Source organism: Stegostoma tigrinum, chromosome 30 (assembly GCF_030684315.1).
Source record: "Stegostoma tigrinum isolate sSteTig4 chromosome 30, sSteTig4.hap1, whole genome shotgun sequence".
Taxonomy (NCBI): Eukaryota; Metazoa; Chordata; class Chondrichthyes; order Orectolobiformes; family Stegostomatidae; genus Stegostoma; species Stegostoma tigrinum.
The window spans coordinates 28330904-28351610 of NC_081383.1; the positions used below are offsets into that span (position 1 = coordinate 28330904).

Sequence of the window (20707 nt, forward strand, 5' to 3'; positions counted from 1 at the left end):
TAAACATTTACAATGAGTTACTGCTCTTGTTCAGCCCACAATATTTCTTTGGGAGTTTTGAATAAGCAAGCAGTTGCCTGTTACAAATGGTTTTATTTGTTCAAGTAGCCTGACAATATAAATGCCTAGACCTACCCATGCAAATAACCTCCTTGGTTAAAGGACTAGACATGGCTACACTCCAATAATGTTCAATATTTTCAGTATAAGAGAGGAGGGAATGTGCAAGGCCTGTGATTTGTACTGCTTTACTAATGTTGATTGAATAATAAATTATTTTAGAAAATAAATTTTATTATTGATATTTTAAATTACTTCTTTTATTTTTGCTAGGCATCTTTATTGTGATTGTAATTGCATAAAGTGGCCCTAGAGAGCAATGAAGGGAAAAGCATTCCATTGGTTGGAGTTGCACCTAGCACAAAGAAAGATGGTTATGATTTTTGGAGGCCAATCATGTCAGCCCCAGGAGATTTCAGCAGTGTTTCTCAGGATAGCTAGTGATTTAGGCAAAGTGAAGTACAATTTTCTGCATTCGGACCTTTCACCACTCTCTTTAGATATTGAAGTAGACCTTTCCTACTTGCAGCAAGACCTGGCCAGTATCCAGGCTTGCCAGTGACATTCACACCCCAGGCATAGAAAATTGGGCAGTAAATTATATTTAATAAAAATGAAAGCTACTGTAAATGCATTTGCTTCGTGGTTAATATTTGAAATAAAGGCCGACAGTTATATTATACTTAACCAAATAATAGTGAATCTAAATGCGGCCCCAGTGGAATTGAGTCCTCACTTTACAAGCTTACAGATTTTGTAATAGGTTAAAGGTTTAGATTAAAGTATTTGATGGAACATTAGGTCCTGGATGCAGGACTAGACCATTCAGCATTTCGAATCTGTTCTGTCATTTCATAAGAACATGGCTTATCCAGTTTTAGCCTCACCCCACTTTCATAATCATTGACTTCCTTGCCTATCAAAAGTCTGTTTCACTCAGCCTTGAATGATTTCAGTGACGAAATCACCCCTTCCTGATGAAAAGACTTGACTTGAATATACTAGTGGAGGAAAAATAATCCGATTTGTCTGTCTTAAAATGGAGATCTCCAAATCTTAAATAGAGTGACTTAATCCTAGCCTCTATCGTAATGGGAAACATTCTCTCAGCATTTATCCCATGAATTTCCTTAATCTCTTGTTTCAATTGGCTGATTCCTCATTCTCCTGATATAAACTGGTGCCCTTTGGAAATCCAAGTTCACCATTCACCGCTGGCTCCCCTTTATTTACCGTACATATTGCTTCCTCAAAATTCTAACAAATTGGTTAAGCACTGTTTCCTTTTCACAAAATTTATGTTGACTCTGTCTTGCTATAATCTTATTAATAGTGGATTCCAGCAACCTCCCTGTGACAGATGTTGGGCTAAATGGCCAATAGTTTCTTTCATTCTCTCTCCTGGCTTTTTTGAATAACAGTGTGATATGTGCTATTTTCTGATCTGCTGAACTCTTCTAGAATAATTGGCTAATAGTCTCCTTGTTTTCTGTCTTCTGGCTTGTTTACATAACTGTTATACCAGCTAGAAACTGATGTCCATTTCAAGCCCACTGACTCCCACAGCTACCTAGAATACACCTCCTCCCACCCACCCTCCTGCAAAAATTCCATCCCCTATTCCCAATTCGTCTGCCTCCGCCGCATCTGCTCCCAGGATGAGGCATTCCACTCCCGCACGTCCCAGATGTCCACGTTCTTCAAGGACTGCAACCCCCCCCCCCCCCCCCCACACACACACACACACACACACACACACACACACACACACACACACACACACACACACACACACACACACACACACACACACACACACACACACACACACACACACACACACACACACACACACACACACACACATCGAGAACACCCTTGACCGTGTCTCCCGCATTTCCTGCAACACATCCCTCACACCCCGCCCCCGCCACAACCGCCCCCAGAGGATCCCCCTCGTTCTCACATGCCACCCCACCAACCTCAGGATACAACGTATCATCCTCCGACACTTGCGCCATCTACAATCCGACCCCACCACCCAAGCCATTTTTCCATCCCCACCCTTGTCTGCCTTCCGGAGAGACCACTCTCTCCATGACTCCCTTGTCCGCTCCACACTCCCCTCCATCTCCACCACACCCGGCACCTTCCCCTGCAACCGCAGGAAGTGCTACACTTGCCCCCATACCTCGTCCCTCGCCCCTATCCCAGGCCCCAAGATGACCTTCCATTTCAAGTAGATGTTCACCTGCACATCTGCCAATGTGGTATATTGTATCCATTGCACCCGGTGTGGCATCCTCTACATTGGGGAAACTAAGCGGAGGCTTGGGGACTGCTTTGCAGAACACCTCCCCTCGGTTCGCAATAAACAACTGCACCTCCCAGTCCACACTTCAACTCCCCCCTCCCATTCCTCAGATGACATGCCCATCATGGGCCTCCTGCAGTGCCACAATGATGCCACCCAAAGGTTGCAGGAACAGCAACTCATATTCTGCTTGGGAACCCTGCAGCCCAATGGTATCAATGTAGCCTTCCCAAGCTTCAAAATCTCCCCTTCCCCCACTGCATCCCAAAACCAGCCCAGCCTGTCTCTGCTTCCCTAACCTGTTCTTCCTCTCACCCATCCCTTCCTCCGACCTCAAGCTGCATCTCCATTTCCTACCTACCACCTCATCCCGCCTCCTTGACCTGTCCATTTTCCCTGGACTGACCTATCCCCTCCCTACTTACTCACCTATATGCTCCTCTCTACCTATCTTGTTTTCTCTCCATCTTCCCCCTCCCTGTTTATTCCAGTTCCCTCTCCCCATCCCCCTCTCTGAAGGCTGTAGGCCCAAAACGTCAGCTTTTGTGCTCCTGAGATGCTGATTGGCCTGCTGTGTTCATGCAGCTCCACACTTTGTTATCTTGGATTCTCCAGCATCTGCAGTTCCCATGATCACTAACTGTTATACTTGTTGTTTTCTAATCTGCTGGACTCTGCCCAAATGTAAGGAATTTTGGAAAATTATAATGGTGCCTTTACAGTCTTTCTAGCAATTTCTTTACTAAATCTAGAATATAGACTCAGGTAGTAAGAACTGCCGATGCTGGAGTCTGAGATAACAAAGTGTGGAACTGAATGAACACCTGGCCAGGCAGCATCAGAGGAGCAGGAAAATTTTCTGAAGAAGGGTCCAGATCCCAAACGCCAGCTTTCTCGCTCCTCTGATGCTGACTGTGCTGGAGTCTGAGATAACAGTGTGGAACTGGATGAACACAGCAGGTCAGGCAGCATCAGAGGAGCGGGCAAGCTGATGTTTGGGATCTGGAACTTTCTTCAAGACATTTTCCTGCTCCTCTGAGGCTGCCTGGCCAGCTGTGCTCATCCAGCTCCATATCTTGTTATCTGGGATATAGGCTGCCTGGCCCTGGGGACTTGTCAATCGTTATTTTTCTTAGCCTCTAGCCCTTTTCCCTGGTGATGGTAATTGTTCTAAATTATTCCCTGTCTTTCACTTCTTTATTTTTAAGAATAATTGGAAAGTTTCTGAAGTCTTCTACGGTGAAGACAGATACAAAATACATGTTTGATACCGTTGCCATTTCTTTGTTTATCAGTATAAATTTTCAGATTCTTATTCTCGAGGATTAACATGAGTTTCAGTTCTAGTCAGCCTTTTCCTTGTGACGGAAGCTTGTAAAGACTGTTTGTCCATTTATATATTACAAGCCAGCTTAATCTCTTATTCTACTTTTTCCTGTTTTTTAATCATACTTTGATTCATAACTGTGTTTTCTGACTCATCACTAATGTCTATAGATGTCTTTCATTTTTGGACGGAATTAACATCATATTTTAACATTCCTATTAGCAATGGATGTTACCTCTTTCTCGAATAGTTTTATTTTTCTCTCTGCCCAGTTTTCCAGCTCATGTTCACCAGCTCTGTCTTAATAGACTTGTAGTTCCGTTTGTTTAGATTTTTTTTAGAAACTAGTCTTGGACCCATACGTTCAATTCCAAGAGAGAAGTAAAATCCACTTATGATTGCTCTTGCCTAGATGCTCCTCTACCATGAGGTTATTGATTAATCCAGTCTCACATACATTGATCTGTAGAATAGCTTGGTTCCTTTTTTGGCTGTAGAGCATAGAACTCTTGGAACTTGTCTTGAATACCTTCTCAGCTCATTTTCCCAAGGTGTATCTGCCAGTCAGATTTACCTAATCTACATGGAGCTTAATAATGCATGCGATTTAGGATGGCACAGTTTAGTTTATGTAAGAAAAATAATCTTGATGAGTTGGGATGTGAATCATTTGATCTTTATTGTATCAAGCTCTTTGTAAACATGAGTCTTGTTTTTAGGAACTCCAGTCAATCGGATTCCCATCATGGCGAAGCAGGTTCTGGATCTCTATACACTCTACGCGTTGGTCACTGAGAAAGGAGGCCTAGTGGAAGTCATTAATAAGAAGCTTTGGCGGGAAATTACCAAAGGTCTCAACCTACCCACCTCTATCACAAGTGCTGCCTTTACACTCAGAACTCAGTGAGTTTAAAAATTTAAGGTTTAAAATGTTTATATTGGCTGGAATAGCCCTGTGCCACTTTAAAAATTGGCAAGTAACTGGATTATGTCTGTAAATGAAAATGTCTGGTGTTGTTTCATCACAAATCTCAAATAGCCAGTAATCTTTACCATAACGGTCAGCTGCCCAAATTGCAACAACATGCGGATGACTTGACCCAGGTCATCCATTGTTTTCTGTATAAGATATAGAACAGAGATAGGAGGAACTGCAGATGCTGGAGAATCTGAGAAACCAAGGTGTAGAGCTGGATGAACATAGCAGGCCAAGCAGCATCAGAGGAGCTGGAAAGCTGACATTTCGGGTCTAGACCCTCCTTCAGAAAAATAAGGATCTGAAGAAGGGTCTAGACCCAAAATGTCAGCTTTCCTGCTCCTCTGATGCTGCTTGGACTACTGTGTTCATCCAGCTCTACACCTTGTTATCGTAGAACAGAAATGCTGCTTTTCTTTCTTCATCTGTTGCATATAAAAATTCCATGATCTTATTTCAAGAGCAAGAAGTTGTCCTGGTCAATCTCTCTTAAGCAGTTATTAACATTTTTTAAAAATGCCATTGCTCTTTTAAGATCTTTCTGTGTACACATTGACAGCCTTTATTTACATGACACAAGTGATCAAAAGTAATTCAACTGACTTTGGGTTGCCCATATGTTGTGAACAGGATTATATAAATGCAACATTGTTCATTTGTTACAAAGTTGTATCTTCTAAATTTAAAGCAACATCATAACACATTGGGCTTTTAATACTTGTGTTAATACATCCACTTATTTATGCCCTGTTTCAAATTCTTTATTAATAAATGATATTATAACGAACTAGAACATGAAAAATATTGTTGTCGTCCCTAGTTTTTGTCTTTGTGATATGCAAATAGAAGCTGTTGTTAGCTAAGTTCTATGCTGTCAAAATCCAATTCATCTTGCATAAATTAGTTCAAGAGTTGATTTGGAATTTTTGGACTCTGAAAATCTATCAAGTGAATGTGGTTTCTGAATAACCCCAGAAGTCACGTTTCTACTGTATTTATGGACATAAAAGCTCTGTATTTTCTCATTCAAAATGACATGCACAGATGGTGTAATTACAATTGACTGTTTGTTTATATTTGTAAAAATTAGCCTGATAGTTAATTAACCAGTATAATTGGGATAGTAGTTTTGTGTATGCTTGTGAGCAAATTCATTGCGATATTTATTTATTGAGAGATCTTTCCTTCTCAAAGCCAGGTGTGTGAAATATCCTGTTTTACAATTAAAATGTACTACAAAGTCATTACTTGGCTTTACCCTCCAATTTTAAAAATTTTTTTGCAGATATATGAAATACCTTTATCCATATGAATGTGAGAAGAGAGGACTGAGCTCTCCAAATGAACTGCAGGTTGCTATCGATAGCAATCGACGAGAGGGTCGAAGACACAGCTTTGGATCACCACTGTATAGCTATTCTTCCAGTGGAACATCATCAGTGCTATCCTCGCCCAAATTGCAAGTGCCTACACTAAATTTAGCGACAACTAATGGCAGCCCTATTAACCAGCTGGTAAAAATAAAGAAAGGTATTTAATTGAATTTGATGTATAATTTACAAGAATTAGTAACTGCTAAGGTTGAACCTATTGCAAGTATGTCTTTAGCTTTTGGAAAGTACTATTGTATTGGTGCACTTCAGCTTCCTATTTATTACATACATTGAATTTTATGAAGTGCGTAGGTCATTTATGCCAGCAGGCCTAGACCACTGTTTACCAAGATATTACAAGCCTTTAACGTCTCTGCTCTTCTCATTCTGACCTCTTGTACGCCCCTTATTCTCAGTGTTCCACTACTGCCAGCTGTGCTTTCAACTACCTTGACCCTGACTTCTCAGCTTCTTCATCGGTTACTTTTCCCATTTCTTAAAACCTTGCTCTTTTTGTTAAAAGCTTGTGTGATTTGTTCTTCTGCAACCTATGGCCTTTATTGATCTTATTAATGGTACACACCTTGAGTTGTTTTCCTGAGTTAATGAATACAGGTAGTTCTCCTATAACGCGATAGTTGCGTTCTTGTGTGACTTCGTGCCATAGAGAATCACAATGCCTGCAGAAAATTCATGTTATCCTTACACCATCTACTAGTTATGAATCACATAACAGCCAATTCACACTGACAAAATATGCTTAATAGCAGAACTACCTGTACTCAGAGGAAATTATTCATAAACAAATTGTAGTCATCTAATGACCTAGGCATATTTTCATTAGGTTGTGATGAAGATTTGGTTTGGTTACGTGGAACCAATTATTTTTCTACTCCCCAGCCCATTGCATTGAGGTTGATGGTAGTACCCACTACTGCCGATAACTAATTCTTAATATTGGTTATTCTCAAAGCTGGGTAAACATGTCCCTGGGGATATGGCAAATGGGCCCAGGAATTACTTTTCCCTTTTCATGGAGGATTTTCAGAATATAGAAATTTCTTCACGACCTCTGCCTCCTCCGACTAGTTGCTCCGGATTATGCGTCATCACACCTTTTCCCAATACTTTCTGTTCCTCCAATCACATGTGATTTCACTCCTGCACTTGTTGCTAAAAGGCAAACTAGTGGGTTGCAGTTCGGCTTGTTAGCAGCAAGAGAGGAAACCTGTGACTGGAGGAGCAGCTAGCTGCAGGAAAGTGAACAGTGGGGCAACAAGAGTAGAGCTGCTGCCCTAAACTAGTTGATCCATCTCTCAAAGGTACAAAGGAGTGATTTTTTGGTGAGCAAGAGGAAGATTTATGAAGAGGGACTTCTGGGTGAATGGGAATTGGAGGTTCCAAAGGCAGGCTGCTGATGGTGTGTCTGGGTGGAGGAGAAGATGGAATTGGAAAGGGGTAGCTAAGTAAGTGAAGGGGGTTTGTGAAGAGGGGCTGTTAATTTGAGTCTTTCTGGTGGGATCTACAAAAGGTGCTTATTTAGAGAGAATAGTAAAAATAGATGAATTATTATGGGAACAGATGTTTACCTGTAATGTGTAATTACAGTGGATTGCAAAACGTAGTCAATAGATGGGCAAAACCTGCCTGTAAGGATATAGAAGAAGTTTTTGACTGTAAAAGGTTTGGGAACCATAGCTTTGATTTGGCACTTCCCGTTTGCACAGCCAGTTATTAGACACAAGGATCCACAATATAGTTAGGTTTTGACTAAATTGTATGTGATTTGTTTTAAATAGTGCAGAATTTGTACTATAGCAAAAACAGTGGAATATTTATACTATGATAAAAAAGTAATAGGCATAGCAAAAAGTATTTGGAATTGCTTTTTTTTCCCCCCTTTTATTATAGACAATCCCTTCTAGTACAGTTTTATTGACATTTATGAATGTTGTGGTCTCGTTTTGTTTTGCAGAGGAGGATTCAATTATTCCACTGTCTTTGGGAGGCAGACTACCTGTGCCACTGACTAGTCACCAGGTAGCAGCAGCACAGGCTGCTGCAGCTCAGGCTGCAGTTGCTGCACAAGCTACAGCATTAGATCAATTGAGAGAGAAATTGGAGTCTGGAGAGCCTCCAGAGAAGAAGATGGTAGTTGGGGTGGATGATCAGCAGCGGTTGATGCAACGTGCTATTCAGCAGAATCTACTTGCCATGACAGCGCAGATACCAATGAACATCAGAATCAACAGTCAAGGTATAATGTTGTGAACCTGTAGATCAGAATGATTCTCCTTTCTAGTTAGCCGATATCTTGACATTGATGCCATATACTTTGGAGAAGTTGTATTGGAAATAGTGGTGTGTACTATTTTAAATCTGTCTTTGTTGATCTGCTGAACACTGAATTTTGTGCATCTCAAGCTGCTAACATTTGACTTCTGGATTGAGCTCTCTCTGCATCAGGCCTTGGGTTGATGAACAGTATTCACAGTCCTTTTAGTTAAATAGTCATTTCTATCATAGAAAATGGTTGAGGAAAAAACATTGAATGTTATTAAAAAGGAGTCAGATATAGTTCTTAGGGCTAAAGAGATCAAATGGTATGGGGAGAAAGCAGGAATTAGGGTACTGACTGGATGGTGGAGCAGGTTTCATGGTCTGAATGTCCTACCCCGCTCCTATTTTTTATATTTCTATGTTACCAGTGGAAATATTCTAGAACACATGAATGAATATTTTGTTGATATTTTTCTGGGAAGGCTAATGGGTGGGATTGGTATAGCTTTGTTAGACTATAGTCCTGCAGTTTGTGTTGTGAATGCAAGGTTTGATTATGTTTAAATTTCACTTTAAAGAGGAAATAGAATACCCTGAAAAGAAGATGTGTTGTGAAATTGTACTGGACTTTATCTGGCAACAGCCTGATGTTTGTGATAGGAACAGGAGACCCATATTGAAACTTATGGACTCAACATCATGTTCCATACTCATCACAAAGAGACAACTGTCTTGCCTTGTGCTGGTTTGTAGCTTGTCGGCAGCCTGATTGAGGAGAAAGTCCTGAATACGGAGAGAGCAAGAGAGACAGGGCCAGCGGTTGCTGCAGTCTGCAAAGAAAAAAACAGTAGTTAGTTATCAGACAAAATGCTGAGGAAAGCTGGTCCACTGGGTGAAGAGAAGGAACATATAGCAATTGAAGGATATTGGAAGACTTCTGCTGATGAGGCCAAGTAAAGAAATCACTGGGGTTGAGCTTGCAGTTTAATGTTGATTTGGAACTATCAGAACGAAGGGAGAGGATCTTCCGTCGCTGAACATTATGACTTGGCAAATTGGAGAAACATGAACATGTTGAAAACTGCAGATTATTTCCTGAGAAATTAATTTTGTGGAGAACAAGTACATAAGCAGTACATGGTTACAGGTCATAATAGGCCGGTAATGAGTTTTATTTATTCTGCTTTTAGTTGATATTCATTTTTAGTTGTTTTGGTTATAATAAAAGTCTCATCTTGTCGAGCGATTCCTTTAAGTTGATTACTGGTAATTCAGATTTTTTTTTAAAAAAACAGTTGTTAGTCTCTAATAGAGGTTCTTACAAATAGGAGTCTCTTGCAGGTTATGTATTCACAGCTGGGGGTGAATACAGTGGAATTTGCCAAAGTTGAGTGCAAAAGATTGCGCAGTTTTACTGTGTTTATTGGCTAATCAGTATGACAGTCTCTGTTGCTCATGCACTTCTGAGAGGAATTGAATAATACAAATCTGAATTTGAAGTTCCAAGGAAAGGGAAAATCTTGACTCCAGGGGAAAAAAGGAAATTAGTGAACTTGAACTTAACATTAAGAAAAGCTTGGATCTCACTAATGTGTTGAGGAATTCTATCAGATTTAACTCTAGGTTTTGGTTTGGCTAGGAACGTTTCATAGTGCTGACATTCAATGAGTTAAAATATATTTAGTCATTTGAGACAATTGCTACAAAGTTAATGCTGTAGGAAAGTTGGGCAGTCTTATTGCAAAGCGCATTCATGGGGGTGTTCTAAAGTGTGCTGATCATGTTCAGATATTAAAATCTAGGGACTGTGATGTTTGCATTGCATGTGAGTTAGTGTCAGAGGTTTACAGGCATGCTAGAATTCCATGGCAAGGAACAGAATCAGATGTTTGTAGAATTTGGTGAAGAAAGGCACAGATATTTTCCATCTTCTGGTCAACATTCACCCCTTAATACTGAAAAGTGTTTAAATGCTAAATATGATTTTCTGTTTACGGGACCTTGCCATACACACACCTGCTGCTACTTTTGCTTACAAATAAAGCCATGACTTGACAGGATAAAAGTAGTACATTGGCTCCTCATTCAAGGTGAAAGATGCAGTATAAGTACACAATCTGAGTTGTTTCAGATAGTTAGAATATAGTTAGTATATACTGTATACATTATAGTGTTAAGTAAATTCATTTTATGTTTTCTTCAATATTGTGATGACTTTGGGGCATGGATAAGGTAAATAGACAAGGTCTTTGCCTGGGGTGGGGAGTTCAAAATTAGAGGACATAGATTTAAGCTGAGAGGGGAAAGTTTTAAAAGGGACCTAAGGGGCAACTTTTTCATGCAGTGAGGTGGTGCATGTGTTGAATGAGCTGCCAGAGGAAGTGGTGGAGGCTGGTACAATTATAACATTTAAAAGGCATCTGGATGGATATGTGAATAGGAAGGGTTTAGAGGGATATGGGCCAAATGCTGGCAAATGGAACTAGATTAATTTATCATACCTGGCCGACATGGACAAGTTGGACCAAAGGGTCTGTTTCCATGCTGTACATCTCTGTGACGTTGACCTGGAGTAGTACAGCAAGGAAAGTTTTTTTTTAAAATAAATTACAAAATACCTATAGTGTTATGAAGAACTCTTGCAAAATACTTTTAAGATTTTTACATTAATTGCTAATTGCAGTTTCATTTTGTAAAAACACTGGTCCCTTGACCTCTAAGCAGTACAAGTGGGCAGTAAGTGAAGATCTGTAGCTGTGTGCTGTCAGATAGAAAGGATACCTGCAGCTGTAGAAAGAATGGAGAAGGCATATTTTCAAGGAGTTTTGCATGCATGCAACTGTATTTGTACAGTTTAAACAGGATAGGAAGCCAAAGGTAGGGCTTCAGCCAGGATTGTGAATTGGATAACTGTACTGCTGTTGTTTCAATTTTGCCAGAGCTAACCAGGCAATTTTTAACAGGATTTATTGAAGAGGTTAGGTAAAGGAGCCTCTCAGGAATCTTTGCCGTCAAGATTGTATGAGAAAAGTTCTGAAGTAGTGTGCCATTTAGGTGAGAACCGTTTCCGGAGAGGTTGGTTGAATCCAGTGCGAGGGTAAAATTGATTTGAGTGAGAAGGTGTGATCTCCCAAAAACCAGAAACTGAGTTGAGAATTTTGGAACTGCACTTTGCTTTATATTGTGGGGATTGATGCGGGTGCTTACAATTTTACAAGGTGTATCTTTCAACAATTTGTTTGATTTTCTTTGAAGTATCATTTACCTGTTAATTCATGTTTGATTAGTGGTGTTAAAGTCACCAAAAAGTGAAATGTTGTTGGTAAGTTCTTCAGTTGGGGGCCATTTAGTGTATTTGTTTATTTTGGTTTATGATTCCTTCCATAGCAATTGTAATAAAACACATGTTCTGAAATCTGCATGTGCTTCTTTTTGCACATTAGGCACAAATTTTTGATTTAAGTGAAATTGCCTGCAGTGCTTCACTTAAGTGTAGTCCCCAAACAGCAAATGATGGATTAGTTTGTTCATGGCTCGGTTGATTGAGGGTTAAATATAGATCAGGACTTTTCCTGCTGCTCACTTTTCCTGACCAATGTAACGATCATTTATAGTGTTTGGTAAAGTTTTGTTCAGCATTTGGGTGACTACAAAAGCCAGTATTTACAAAATGATGGCAAATATGCATTATTCTGAAATTTCCATAATAATAATATGTTGCAAAGTGTGCAGGTCCTCTTAATTTGCAGAATAAAAATGAAAGGTGTAATGTGCTATGCATTTTAAGCCCATAGATCAAATATTGTCAGGTTAAATCTTTTGAAGTCTCAATTATTTACATACTATTTGAGTTTAGTAAAACAGGATTGTGCTGTCTCATAGTGTCTTTATTCAGTGTCTTATTTGTGGAGTTACTTTTTAAAAATGTGTTCATGGCCAATAATTGCCCATCCTTAATTTGTCCTTGAGAAGGTGGAAATAAGCTGTCTTGAACTGCTGCAGTCTATGTGGAGCAGGTACACCCACCAGTGCCGTTCGGGAGGAAGTTCCAGGATTTTGACCCAGCAACAGTGAAGGATGTTGCAGTTCCAAGCCAGGATAGGATGTGGTTTGGAGGGGAACTTAGAGGTGGTAGTGTCCTTGTGCTTTTGCTACCCTTTGTCCTTTTGGTTGGTAGAGATTGCAGGTTTGGAAACTGCTGTCTATGGATCTTTGCTGAACTGTTGTAATGTGTCAAATACATATTATACCCATTGCTCCCACTGTGTGTCTTTGGTGAAGGGAATGCAAGTTGATGGTATCAGTCGGGTGCCAGTCAAGCAGGCTGTCTCATCTTGAATTGTGTTGAACGTTGTTGGAGCTGCATTCATCCAGACAACTTGAGAATGTTCCAGTGCATTCTTGACTGTGTCTTTGCCTTTAGACCTCATGCGCAAACTTTCAAGGGTCACAGACGGTGTACCCATCACAGAATTCCCTGCCTTTTACAAGCCATGGAAGCCACAGTATTTATATGATTAGTTCACTTTAGTTTCTAGTCAGTGCTATCCCCTCAGGATGTTGATAGTGGTATATTCAATAATGGTAGTACCATTGAATGTCAATGGGCGATGGTTGGATCCGCTTCACTTTGATAAAGTTATTGACTGGCATGCGTGTGAAAGTTGCTTCATACTTATCAGGCTAGACCTAAATGTTGTCCAAGTCATGCTGCATTCAGACGCGTGAGTGCTTCCGTGAATCTTTAATAAATTTAATCTAACAATATTTGATCTATGGGCTTAAAAACATGAATCCACCTTAGGGATGAACACTGTGGACAATTGAGTTTTGACTGAATTGCTGGCTTAAATTTCCTTTCCTACTGTTTTTTCCCCCTCTCTTTGGTATGCATTTGCTTCCAAAGAAAGCTGTTTCATCTTCTGAATTTGGTTGCACTGGCAACAGCAATCCTAGTGAGCCCCTCCTGAGGATTTAAGTTGATATCAAACCTTCAGAGATTTTGTAGTGCTTTCTTTGGTCACCATCAGAGTGCACACCAGTGTCGAGCTCTGCAAAGAAGACTTTGGGCATTTTGGCTACATAAACAGCCTAACCTGGTTGTGACTGACTATATCAGAGATAATGGGAACTGCAGATGCTGGAGAATTCCAAGATAATAAAATGTGAGGCTGGATGAACACAGCAGGCCAAGCAGCATCTCAGGAGCACAAAAGCTGACGTTTCGGGCCTAGACCCTTCATCAGAGAGGGGGATGGGGAGAGGGAACTGGAATAAATAGGGAGAGCGGGGGAGGCGGACCGAAGATGGAGAGTAAAGAAGATAGGTGGAGAGAGTATAGGTAGGGAGGGGATAGGTCAGTCCAGGGAAGACGGACAGGTCAAGGAGGTGGGATGTGGTTAGTAGGTAGATGGGGGTGCGGCTTGGGGTGGGAGGAAGGGATGGGTGAGAGGAAGAACCGGTTAGGGACGCAGAGACAGGTTGAACTGGTTTTGGGATGCAGTGGGTTGGGGGGGGGTGGGGAGAGCTGGGCTGGTTGTGTGGTGCAGTGGGGGGAGGGGACGAACTAGGCTGGTTTAGGGATGCAGTAGGGGAAGGGGAGATTTTGAAACTGGTGAAGTCCACATTGATACCATTAGGCTGCAGGGTTCCCAGGCGGAATATGAGTTGCTGTTCCTGCAACCTTCGGGTGGCATCATTGTGGCACTGCAGGAGGCCCATGATGGACATGCCATCTAGAGAATGGGAGGGGGAGTGGAAATGGTTTGCGACTGGGAGGTGCAGTTGTGCTCCCCAGAGGAGCTCGAACAGTTCATCCACTTCACCAACACCTTCCACCCCAACCTTCAGTTCACCTGGGCCATCTCCAGCACATCCCTCACCTTCCTGGACCTCTCAGTCTCCATCTCAGGCAACCAGCTTGTAACTGATGTCCATTTCAAGCCCACCGACTCCCACCCACCCTCCTGCAAAAATTCCATCTCCTATTCCCAATTCCTCCGCCTCCGCCGCATCTGCTCCCACGATAAGACATTCTACTCCCGCACATCCCAGATGTCCAAGTTCTTCAAGGACCGCAACTTCCCCCCACAGTGATCGAGAACGCCCTTGATCGCGTCTCCCGTATTTCCCGCAACACATCCCTCACACCCCGCCCCCGCCACAACCGCCCAAAGAGGATCCCCCTCGTTCTCACACACCACCCTACCAACCTCCGGATACAACGCATCATCCTCCGACACTTCCGCCATTTACAATCCGACCCCACCACCCAAGACATTTTTCCATCCCCACCCCTGTCTGCTTTCCGGAGAGTCCACTCACTCCGTGGCTCCCTTGTTCGCTCCGCACTGCCCTCCAACCCCACCACACCCGGCACCTTCCCCTGCAACCGCAGGAAATGCTACACTTGTCCCCACACCTCCTCCCTCACCCCTATCCCAGGCCCCAAGATGACATTCCACATTAAGCAGAGGTTCACCTGCACATCTGCCAATGTGGTATACTGCATCCACTGTACCCGGTGTGGCTTCCTCTACATTGGGGAAACCAAGCGGAGGCTTGGAGACTGCTTTGCAGAACACCTCCGCTCAGTTTGCATCCCAAAACCAGTCCAACCTGTCTCTGCCTCCCTAACCGGTTCTTCCTCTCACCCATCCCTTCCTCCCACCCCAAGCCGCACCCCCATCTACCTACTAACCTCATCCCACCTCCTTGACCTGTCCGTCTTCCCTGGACTGACCTATCCCCTCCCTACCTCCCCACCTATACTCTCTCCACCTATCTTCTTTACTCTCCATCTTCGGTCCGCCTCCCCCTCTCTCCCTATTTATTCCAGTTCCCTCTCCCCATCCCCCTCTCTGATGAAGGGTCTAGGCCCGAAACGTCAGCTTTTGTGCTCCTGAGATGCTGCTTGGTCTGCTGTGTTCATCCAGCCTCACGTTTTATTATCTATGACTGAGTATATGTTGTGGATATTTAGCATGCCAGCTGATTGAACACTTCCCTGGTATTTTTTCCCTGCCATGTTGTCTTCAAAGATTCTGAAGGCAGTTCAAGTAAATGTAGTTGACTTCTTGACGTGACTCTGCTATCCAAGTCTTTTATGTGTAGAATAGAATGAGCAAGACTTTTGCTGTACAGACTTCTTGTTTGATAGGCAGATTACAACTCTTCCTTTCCAAATTGGTCAAAGTCTGCTGAAGGCTACATGTCATTGCCAGTACTGGCAGTTTGAGCGTATGCTGCTGAGAGAAATGAACTCACCCACTGCTTACATGTTTGGTGGTGAATGGAAACATTGGATCTAAGAGTGGCTTTTCTGGCAGTCTGTTAATTTGGTTTGTTTTTTGATGACTGCACAGCTAATGTTTCTCTAGTGAATGCAACATATCCGTGCTACATTACAGTTGCAGCTCTGAAACAGCAACCAGTGCACAGTCATTGGCAAACAGGAAATGTTTGGCAGCATCCTTGGAAACTTTGATCTTTGTTTGGAGTTGTCTCCTATTAAGCAATACTGGTTCTTAACAATATCTGGTTTTGATGCTAGTATTGCTAACTTGGAAGGCATTGGAGAGAACACGCAGAAGAGGATGTATGCTAGTATTATATAATTTATATTTAACTCATCTGGCAATTAGAACTGGATCTGAAGATTCGTTGTCATCTGGGACATGGATGGCATGCTGTCATTAAACTGCTGGACAATTGTGATGAATTTCCAAGGTTAGCCAAAATTTTGCATTATCTTCCAAAGGCTTTCATGGCTAATTCTGTCAAATGCCTTGGATACGCAGCAAACATGGTTTAGAGGTCTGTATTCTGTTTTTCATATTTTTCCTGGAGCTGTCTAACTGCCAACATCATTTCAGTCCTTTTTATCCTGACCATTTTTCGAAAATGCACTGATGTTCTAAAGGAGGTGCTGCTATTGATGTTGTGTTAACTAGCTCCCGAAGGATTCCTGTGATGATTCTGTCAGCAATGGAGAGGAGTGGAATTCCTATAATGACTGTTGCAAATTTTGAGAGTTATTTTCTGCCTATACAGTTGAAATATGGAGGCATGTTTTTATTTATACAGAATGGTTCTTTGTTCTCAAGTGAACTGAGTTCAGTGATTATTGCATTGACTTCTAGTTTTGTAGACCTCCACTGGGATAGCAGCTGCTTCTGGAGCTTTGGGATTAGGCAGATGTATGGTTGCAGTCATTGCGTAAAACAGTTGGAAATTCCTTAAGGGAGCGCTTGTTGGTAACTTGTGGTAGCCTGTTTATTGTGTCTTCATAGATTTGAAGACAACCAATTTGAGGACGTAATTAAGTGTTAGGTTCACCATTCTTTTATTTGGACCTTTTTCCTGTGAGAAATTTCTACCCCTCCCTCAGCATTGAAGATTGATGAGCAGTAGACTGGTGTCAGTAGACAGATTTCAGAGCATCATAGAATTTATTCCAATCTTTTGGGTCTGCAATGACTGAAATTAGTCAGCTTTCTGATTCAACCAGGTGTTCTGCATCTCTGAGCTTGTTTTGGACAGTCCTGAAGATACAGGCACTGTGTTTTGATACAGGTGACCTGTGGTAGAGTCATAGTCATAGTCATACAGCACAGAGAAAGATCCTACAGTCCAACCAGTCCATGCCGAACATAATCCCAGACTAAACTAGTTCGACCTGCCTGCTGCTGTCCCATGTGTCTCTACACCTTTCCTATTCATGTAATTATCCAAATTTTTTTTAATCTTAATTGTACCCTTACCCACCACTTGGTCAGGAAGCTCATTCCACTTCTAAACTACCCTCTGTGTTTTTTAAAAAAAAAATTACCCTTCATGTCTTTTTTAACTCTCTCTCCTCTCACCTTTTTAAAAATATGCCCTCTAGTCTTAATTCCCCATCCAATGGAGAAGACAGCCACCGTTAACCCTATCTATAACCCTCATTATTTTATAAACTGTGATAAGGCAGGTTGTTGAAAGACAGTAGTTCTACCAATCAATGATAAATAGGCAGTGAAGAACAGAACTGGAGACAAAACTGGTCTTTATTCATTTGCAAAATGTGTTATTAGCAGGGACACATGTAAATGCTGCTCAACAATGCCTTTCTAAACCCATTGATGGTCCAATTAATACCTGAATACAACTAAACACTGAATTGACATCTGAATAATACTTTGTACTGCACTGAAAGTACTCACCTAGATTTTGTACAGAAATTCTGAAGTGGAACAGTAATGTATTTTGACCCAGGCCCAACTTGTAACATTTCATCTCTTGAATTGATTTTCCCATGGTGAATTGTTAACATGACTTTTTGTTTCCCAGCAGACCGCCAAGAATCAGCATTGAACCTTACAACAAATGGCATGAGCAGTATCAGTATGTCAGTGGAGATCAATGGGGTTGTTTACACAGGTGAATCTGAAGTTTCATGTTGAACATATGGGATACTTCAAGTATAATTTGTTAAATAGACTAGAGAAAATATGTGTTTTGATCTGCCATTCTGTAATGAAAAGTTGGATTCCCTTTCTATTTCATGTGCAATCCTAAGATTTATTTCAGAGTATTCCAATATGAACTCCAAATTGTGATCACCTAGAATGTACGAAACAAAGAAGCCATTCAACCCAATCTGTCCATGCTGGTGTCCATGTTTACTTGAGCTCCTTCCATCCAATCCTTGATTTGCTTTTATCTGAAATGCTCGTACCTTCTCTTCCCACCACCCCTCGCCCCCCCCCCCCCCAACCTAAATTGCATTTATATTATTTCCATCAGCTACCCCCTTTGGCAACAAGTTCCACATTCTTATCATTCTCGGTGAAGAAGCTTCTTCTGCTTTCCCTATTGGAATTTTTGTGACCATCTTGTATAGATAGTCTCTAGTTGTGCTGTTCCCCACAAAAGGAAATATTCTGTCTCTCCAGTCTACCTTTCATAATTTTGAACACCTTTATTAGCCCTTTTTCAAGAAAAGAGAACCAACCTGTCTGTCCTCTTCTGATAGGCGTCCTTTTAAATCTTCTCCTTGCTGTCTTCATTGCTACCATATCTTTTTTAAGAATCTGGTGACAAAAACGGCATGTGTTCTGTAGCCAAGGTACATTTTGGATTTAATATTGCTTCATTACTTCCAAATTCTATCCCTCTGAACACGAAGCTTATTGTTTTTTTAAAAATGATCTTTCTAACATGTAACACCTTTTTTTAGTTCTGGATGTGAGTTTGCTCGCTGAGCTGGAAGGTTTGTTTTCAGACGTTTCATCACCATACTAGGTAACATCATCAGTGAGCCTCCGACGAAGCGTTGGTGTTATGTCCCGCTTTCTATTTATCTGGTTAGGTTTCCTTGGGTTGGTGATGTCATTTCCTGTTCTTTTTCTCAGGGGATGGTAGATGGGCTGCAAATCAATGTGTTTGTTGATGGAGTTCCGGTTGGAATGCCATGCTTCTAGGTTCCAACCGGAACTCCATCAACAAACACATTGATTTGGAGCCCATGTGTTTGTTGATGGAGTTCCGGTTGGAACCTAGAAGCATGGCATTCCAACCGGAACTCCATCAACAAACACATTGATTTGCAGCCCATCTACCATCCCCTGAGAAAAAGAACAGGAAATGACATCACCAACCCAAGGAAACCTAACCAGATAAATAGAAAGCGGGACATAACACCAACGCTTCGTCGGAGGCTCACTGATGATGTTACCTAGTATGGTGATGAAACGTCTGAAAACAAACCTTCCAGCTCAGCGAGCAAACTCACATCCAGAACCTCAACCTGAGCTACAAATCTTCTCAAAACTCGCTAGCACCTTTTTTTTGTGATTAGTGCATTTGAATTCCAGATCAGTGTTTTTCTACTCTCTACTAGATTTACACCTCTTCCAGGAATAAGCTATTCCCTGTTCAAAATGGGACAATCTCACATTTATCTGTAAATAGATTTCAAAAGCCAATTATTCACTTGTTCTACAAGTTTAATAAAGTGCTCCTGTAGTTTGTTCAGGTCCTTGATATTCAACATCTTCCACCTCCCATTTGCAACCCCCCACCCCCTCCCCATCTGAATTTGGTGTCATTCACAAATTTAGAAATTGCATTTTTGATTCCAAAGATAAAATTATTAATGTAAATCAAGAACAACAGCGGGCCATGCATTTATCTTGGTGAAATACTACATTCCACCCTGCACTTGAAATAATAACGCTGAATTCCTACACTCTGCTTTCTAATTTGAAGCCAACTAACAAACAGTTTTGCCATATGTCCTCTGACCTCATATTGTCTATCCTTATTGGTCTGATCTGAGACACCTTATCGAAGACCTTCTGAAAATCTGTTATCTCTCTGGTATAACTATTGTCTGTTCTCTGTTACATCCTCAAAAAACCCAAGAAGTTTGTCCAAGCAAGATTTTCCTCTTTGACATCCACCCTGATTATTGCTGTTACTTCTCAATTGTAGATGCAATTCTGTTCTCACCTTCAGTATGAATTCCACTATTCCTCCCACAACTGATGTTAAAATGGCTGGCATACAACTTCCTCCAATGTGTTCTGCCCTCTGATTTCTTCCCCCCCCGCCCAGGAAAAAAACAAATTGGAATTATGCCAGCTATCTGTCAGTCCATTAACACCTAATCTTTTCTAGCAAATAGTTAAACATGAATCATAATGCCTTTGCTATCTCTTCCCTAAATTCTTCTAAAATACATGGATGCCATCTATTGAACCAAGGGACCTTGTCAAATTTTGATTTTTTTCAAATTTGTTCAATAGATCTTCCTTCTATTATTTTAAGTGCACTTATCTCATCTCATTACTATCGACTTGTCTTTCAATTTCTTGTCTAGTTGTCCTGTCTCCCTGGTATTTATCAAAGTGATTTTTAAATATTCTGCAGACTCTCTCATCCTTTCCTGCAGTATTATCTTTTGTGTCCCTTAATGGTCCTGTTCCCATTCAAGCTTCTATATTGATGTACACGTAAACATTTTACTATTTTGTTTATGTTTGTTAGTAATTTAATACTGTAGTTTCTCAATCAATTTATATGTTTTCTACTTCTCTACTATGCTCTGTTACTTGCCATTCTCTGCTGTTTGTATGCCTCTTTCACTTGTGGCCATATATCTTTAATCAACCATGCTTTCTCACGTGATTGTTTAAACATTGTTTTGCTTTTACTTCTATTTCTGTTCTGGTTCATCCCATTACTAGATCAAATAGCAAATCTTCCTTGTCGAATTTTATTAGTGATTTAGAAAGGAGTTTTGCACATGGTAACAAATCACCCATGCCACTCTTCATCATCTAGTTAATATTGAAGTACTCATAGTTGGGTTCCCCTTATTATTTCATTTTTAA

The 20707-nt window shown here is 41.2% G+C and overlaps 1 protein-coding gene across 2 annotated transcripts in view; it reads left to right on the forward strand.

The window, feature by feature from the left end:
- The window catches only part of arid3a (AT-rich interactive domain 3A), an 80256-nt gene that overhangs the window by 47812 nt on the left and 11737 nt on the right, over window positions 1–20707 (forward strand). The window contains exons 3-6 of one of the 2 annotated variants that reach the window (XM_059638491.1): window positions 4421–4604; window positions 5963–6207; window positions 8026–8307; window positions 17661–17750. In XM_059638491.1, coding sequence (XP_059494474.1) covers window positions 4421–4604; window positions 5963–6207; window positions 8026–8307; window positions 17661–17750 — 801 coding nt within the window. The remainder of the gene's footprint in view (window positions 1–4420; window positions 4605–5962; window positions 6208–8025; window positions 8308–17660; window positions 17751–20707) is intronic. The other variant, XM_059638492.1, reaches the window with a different exon arrangement.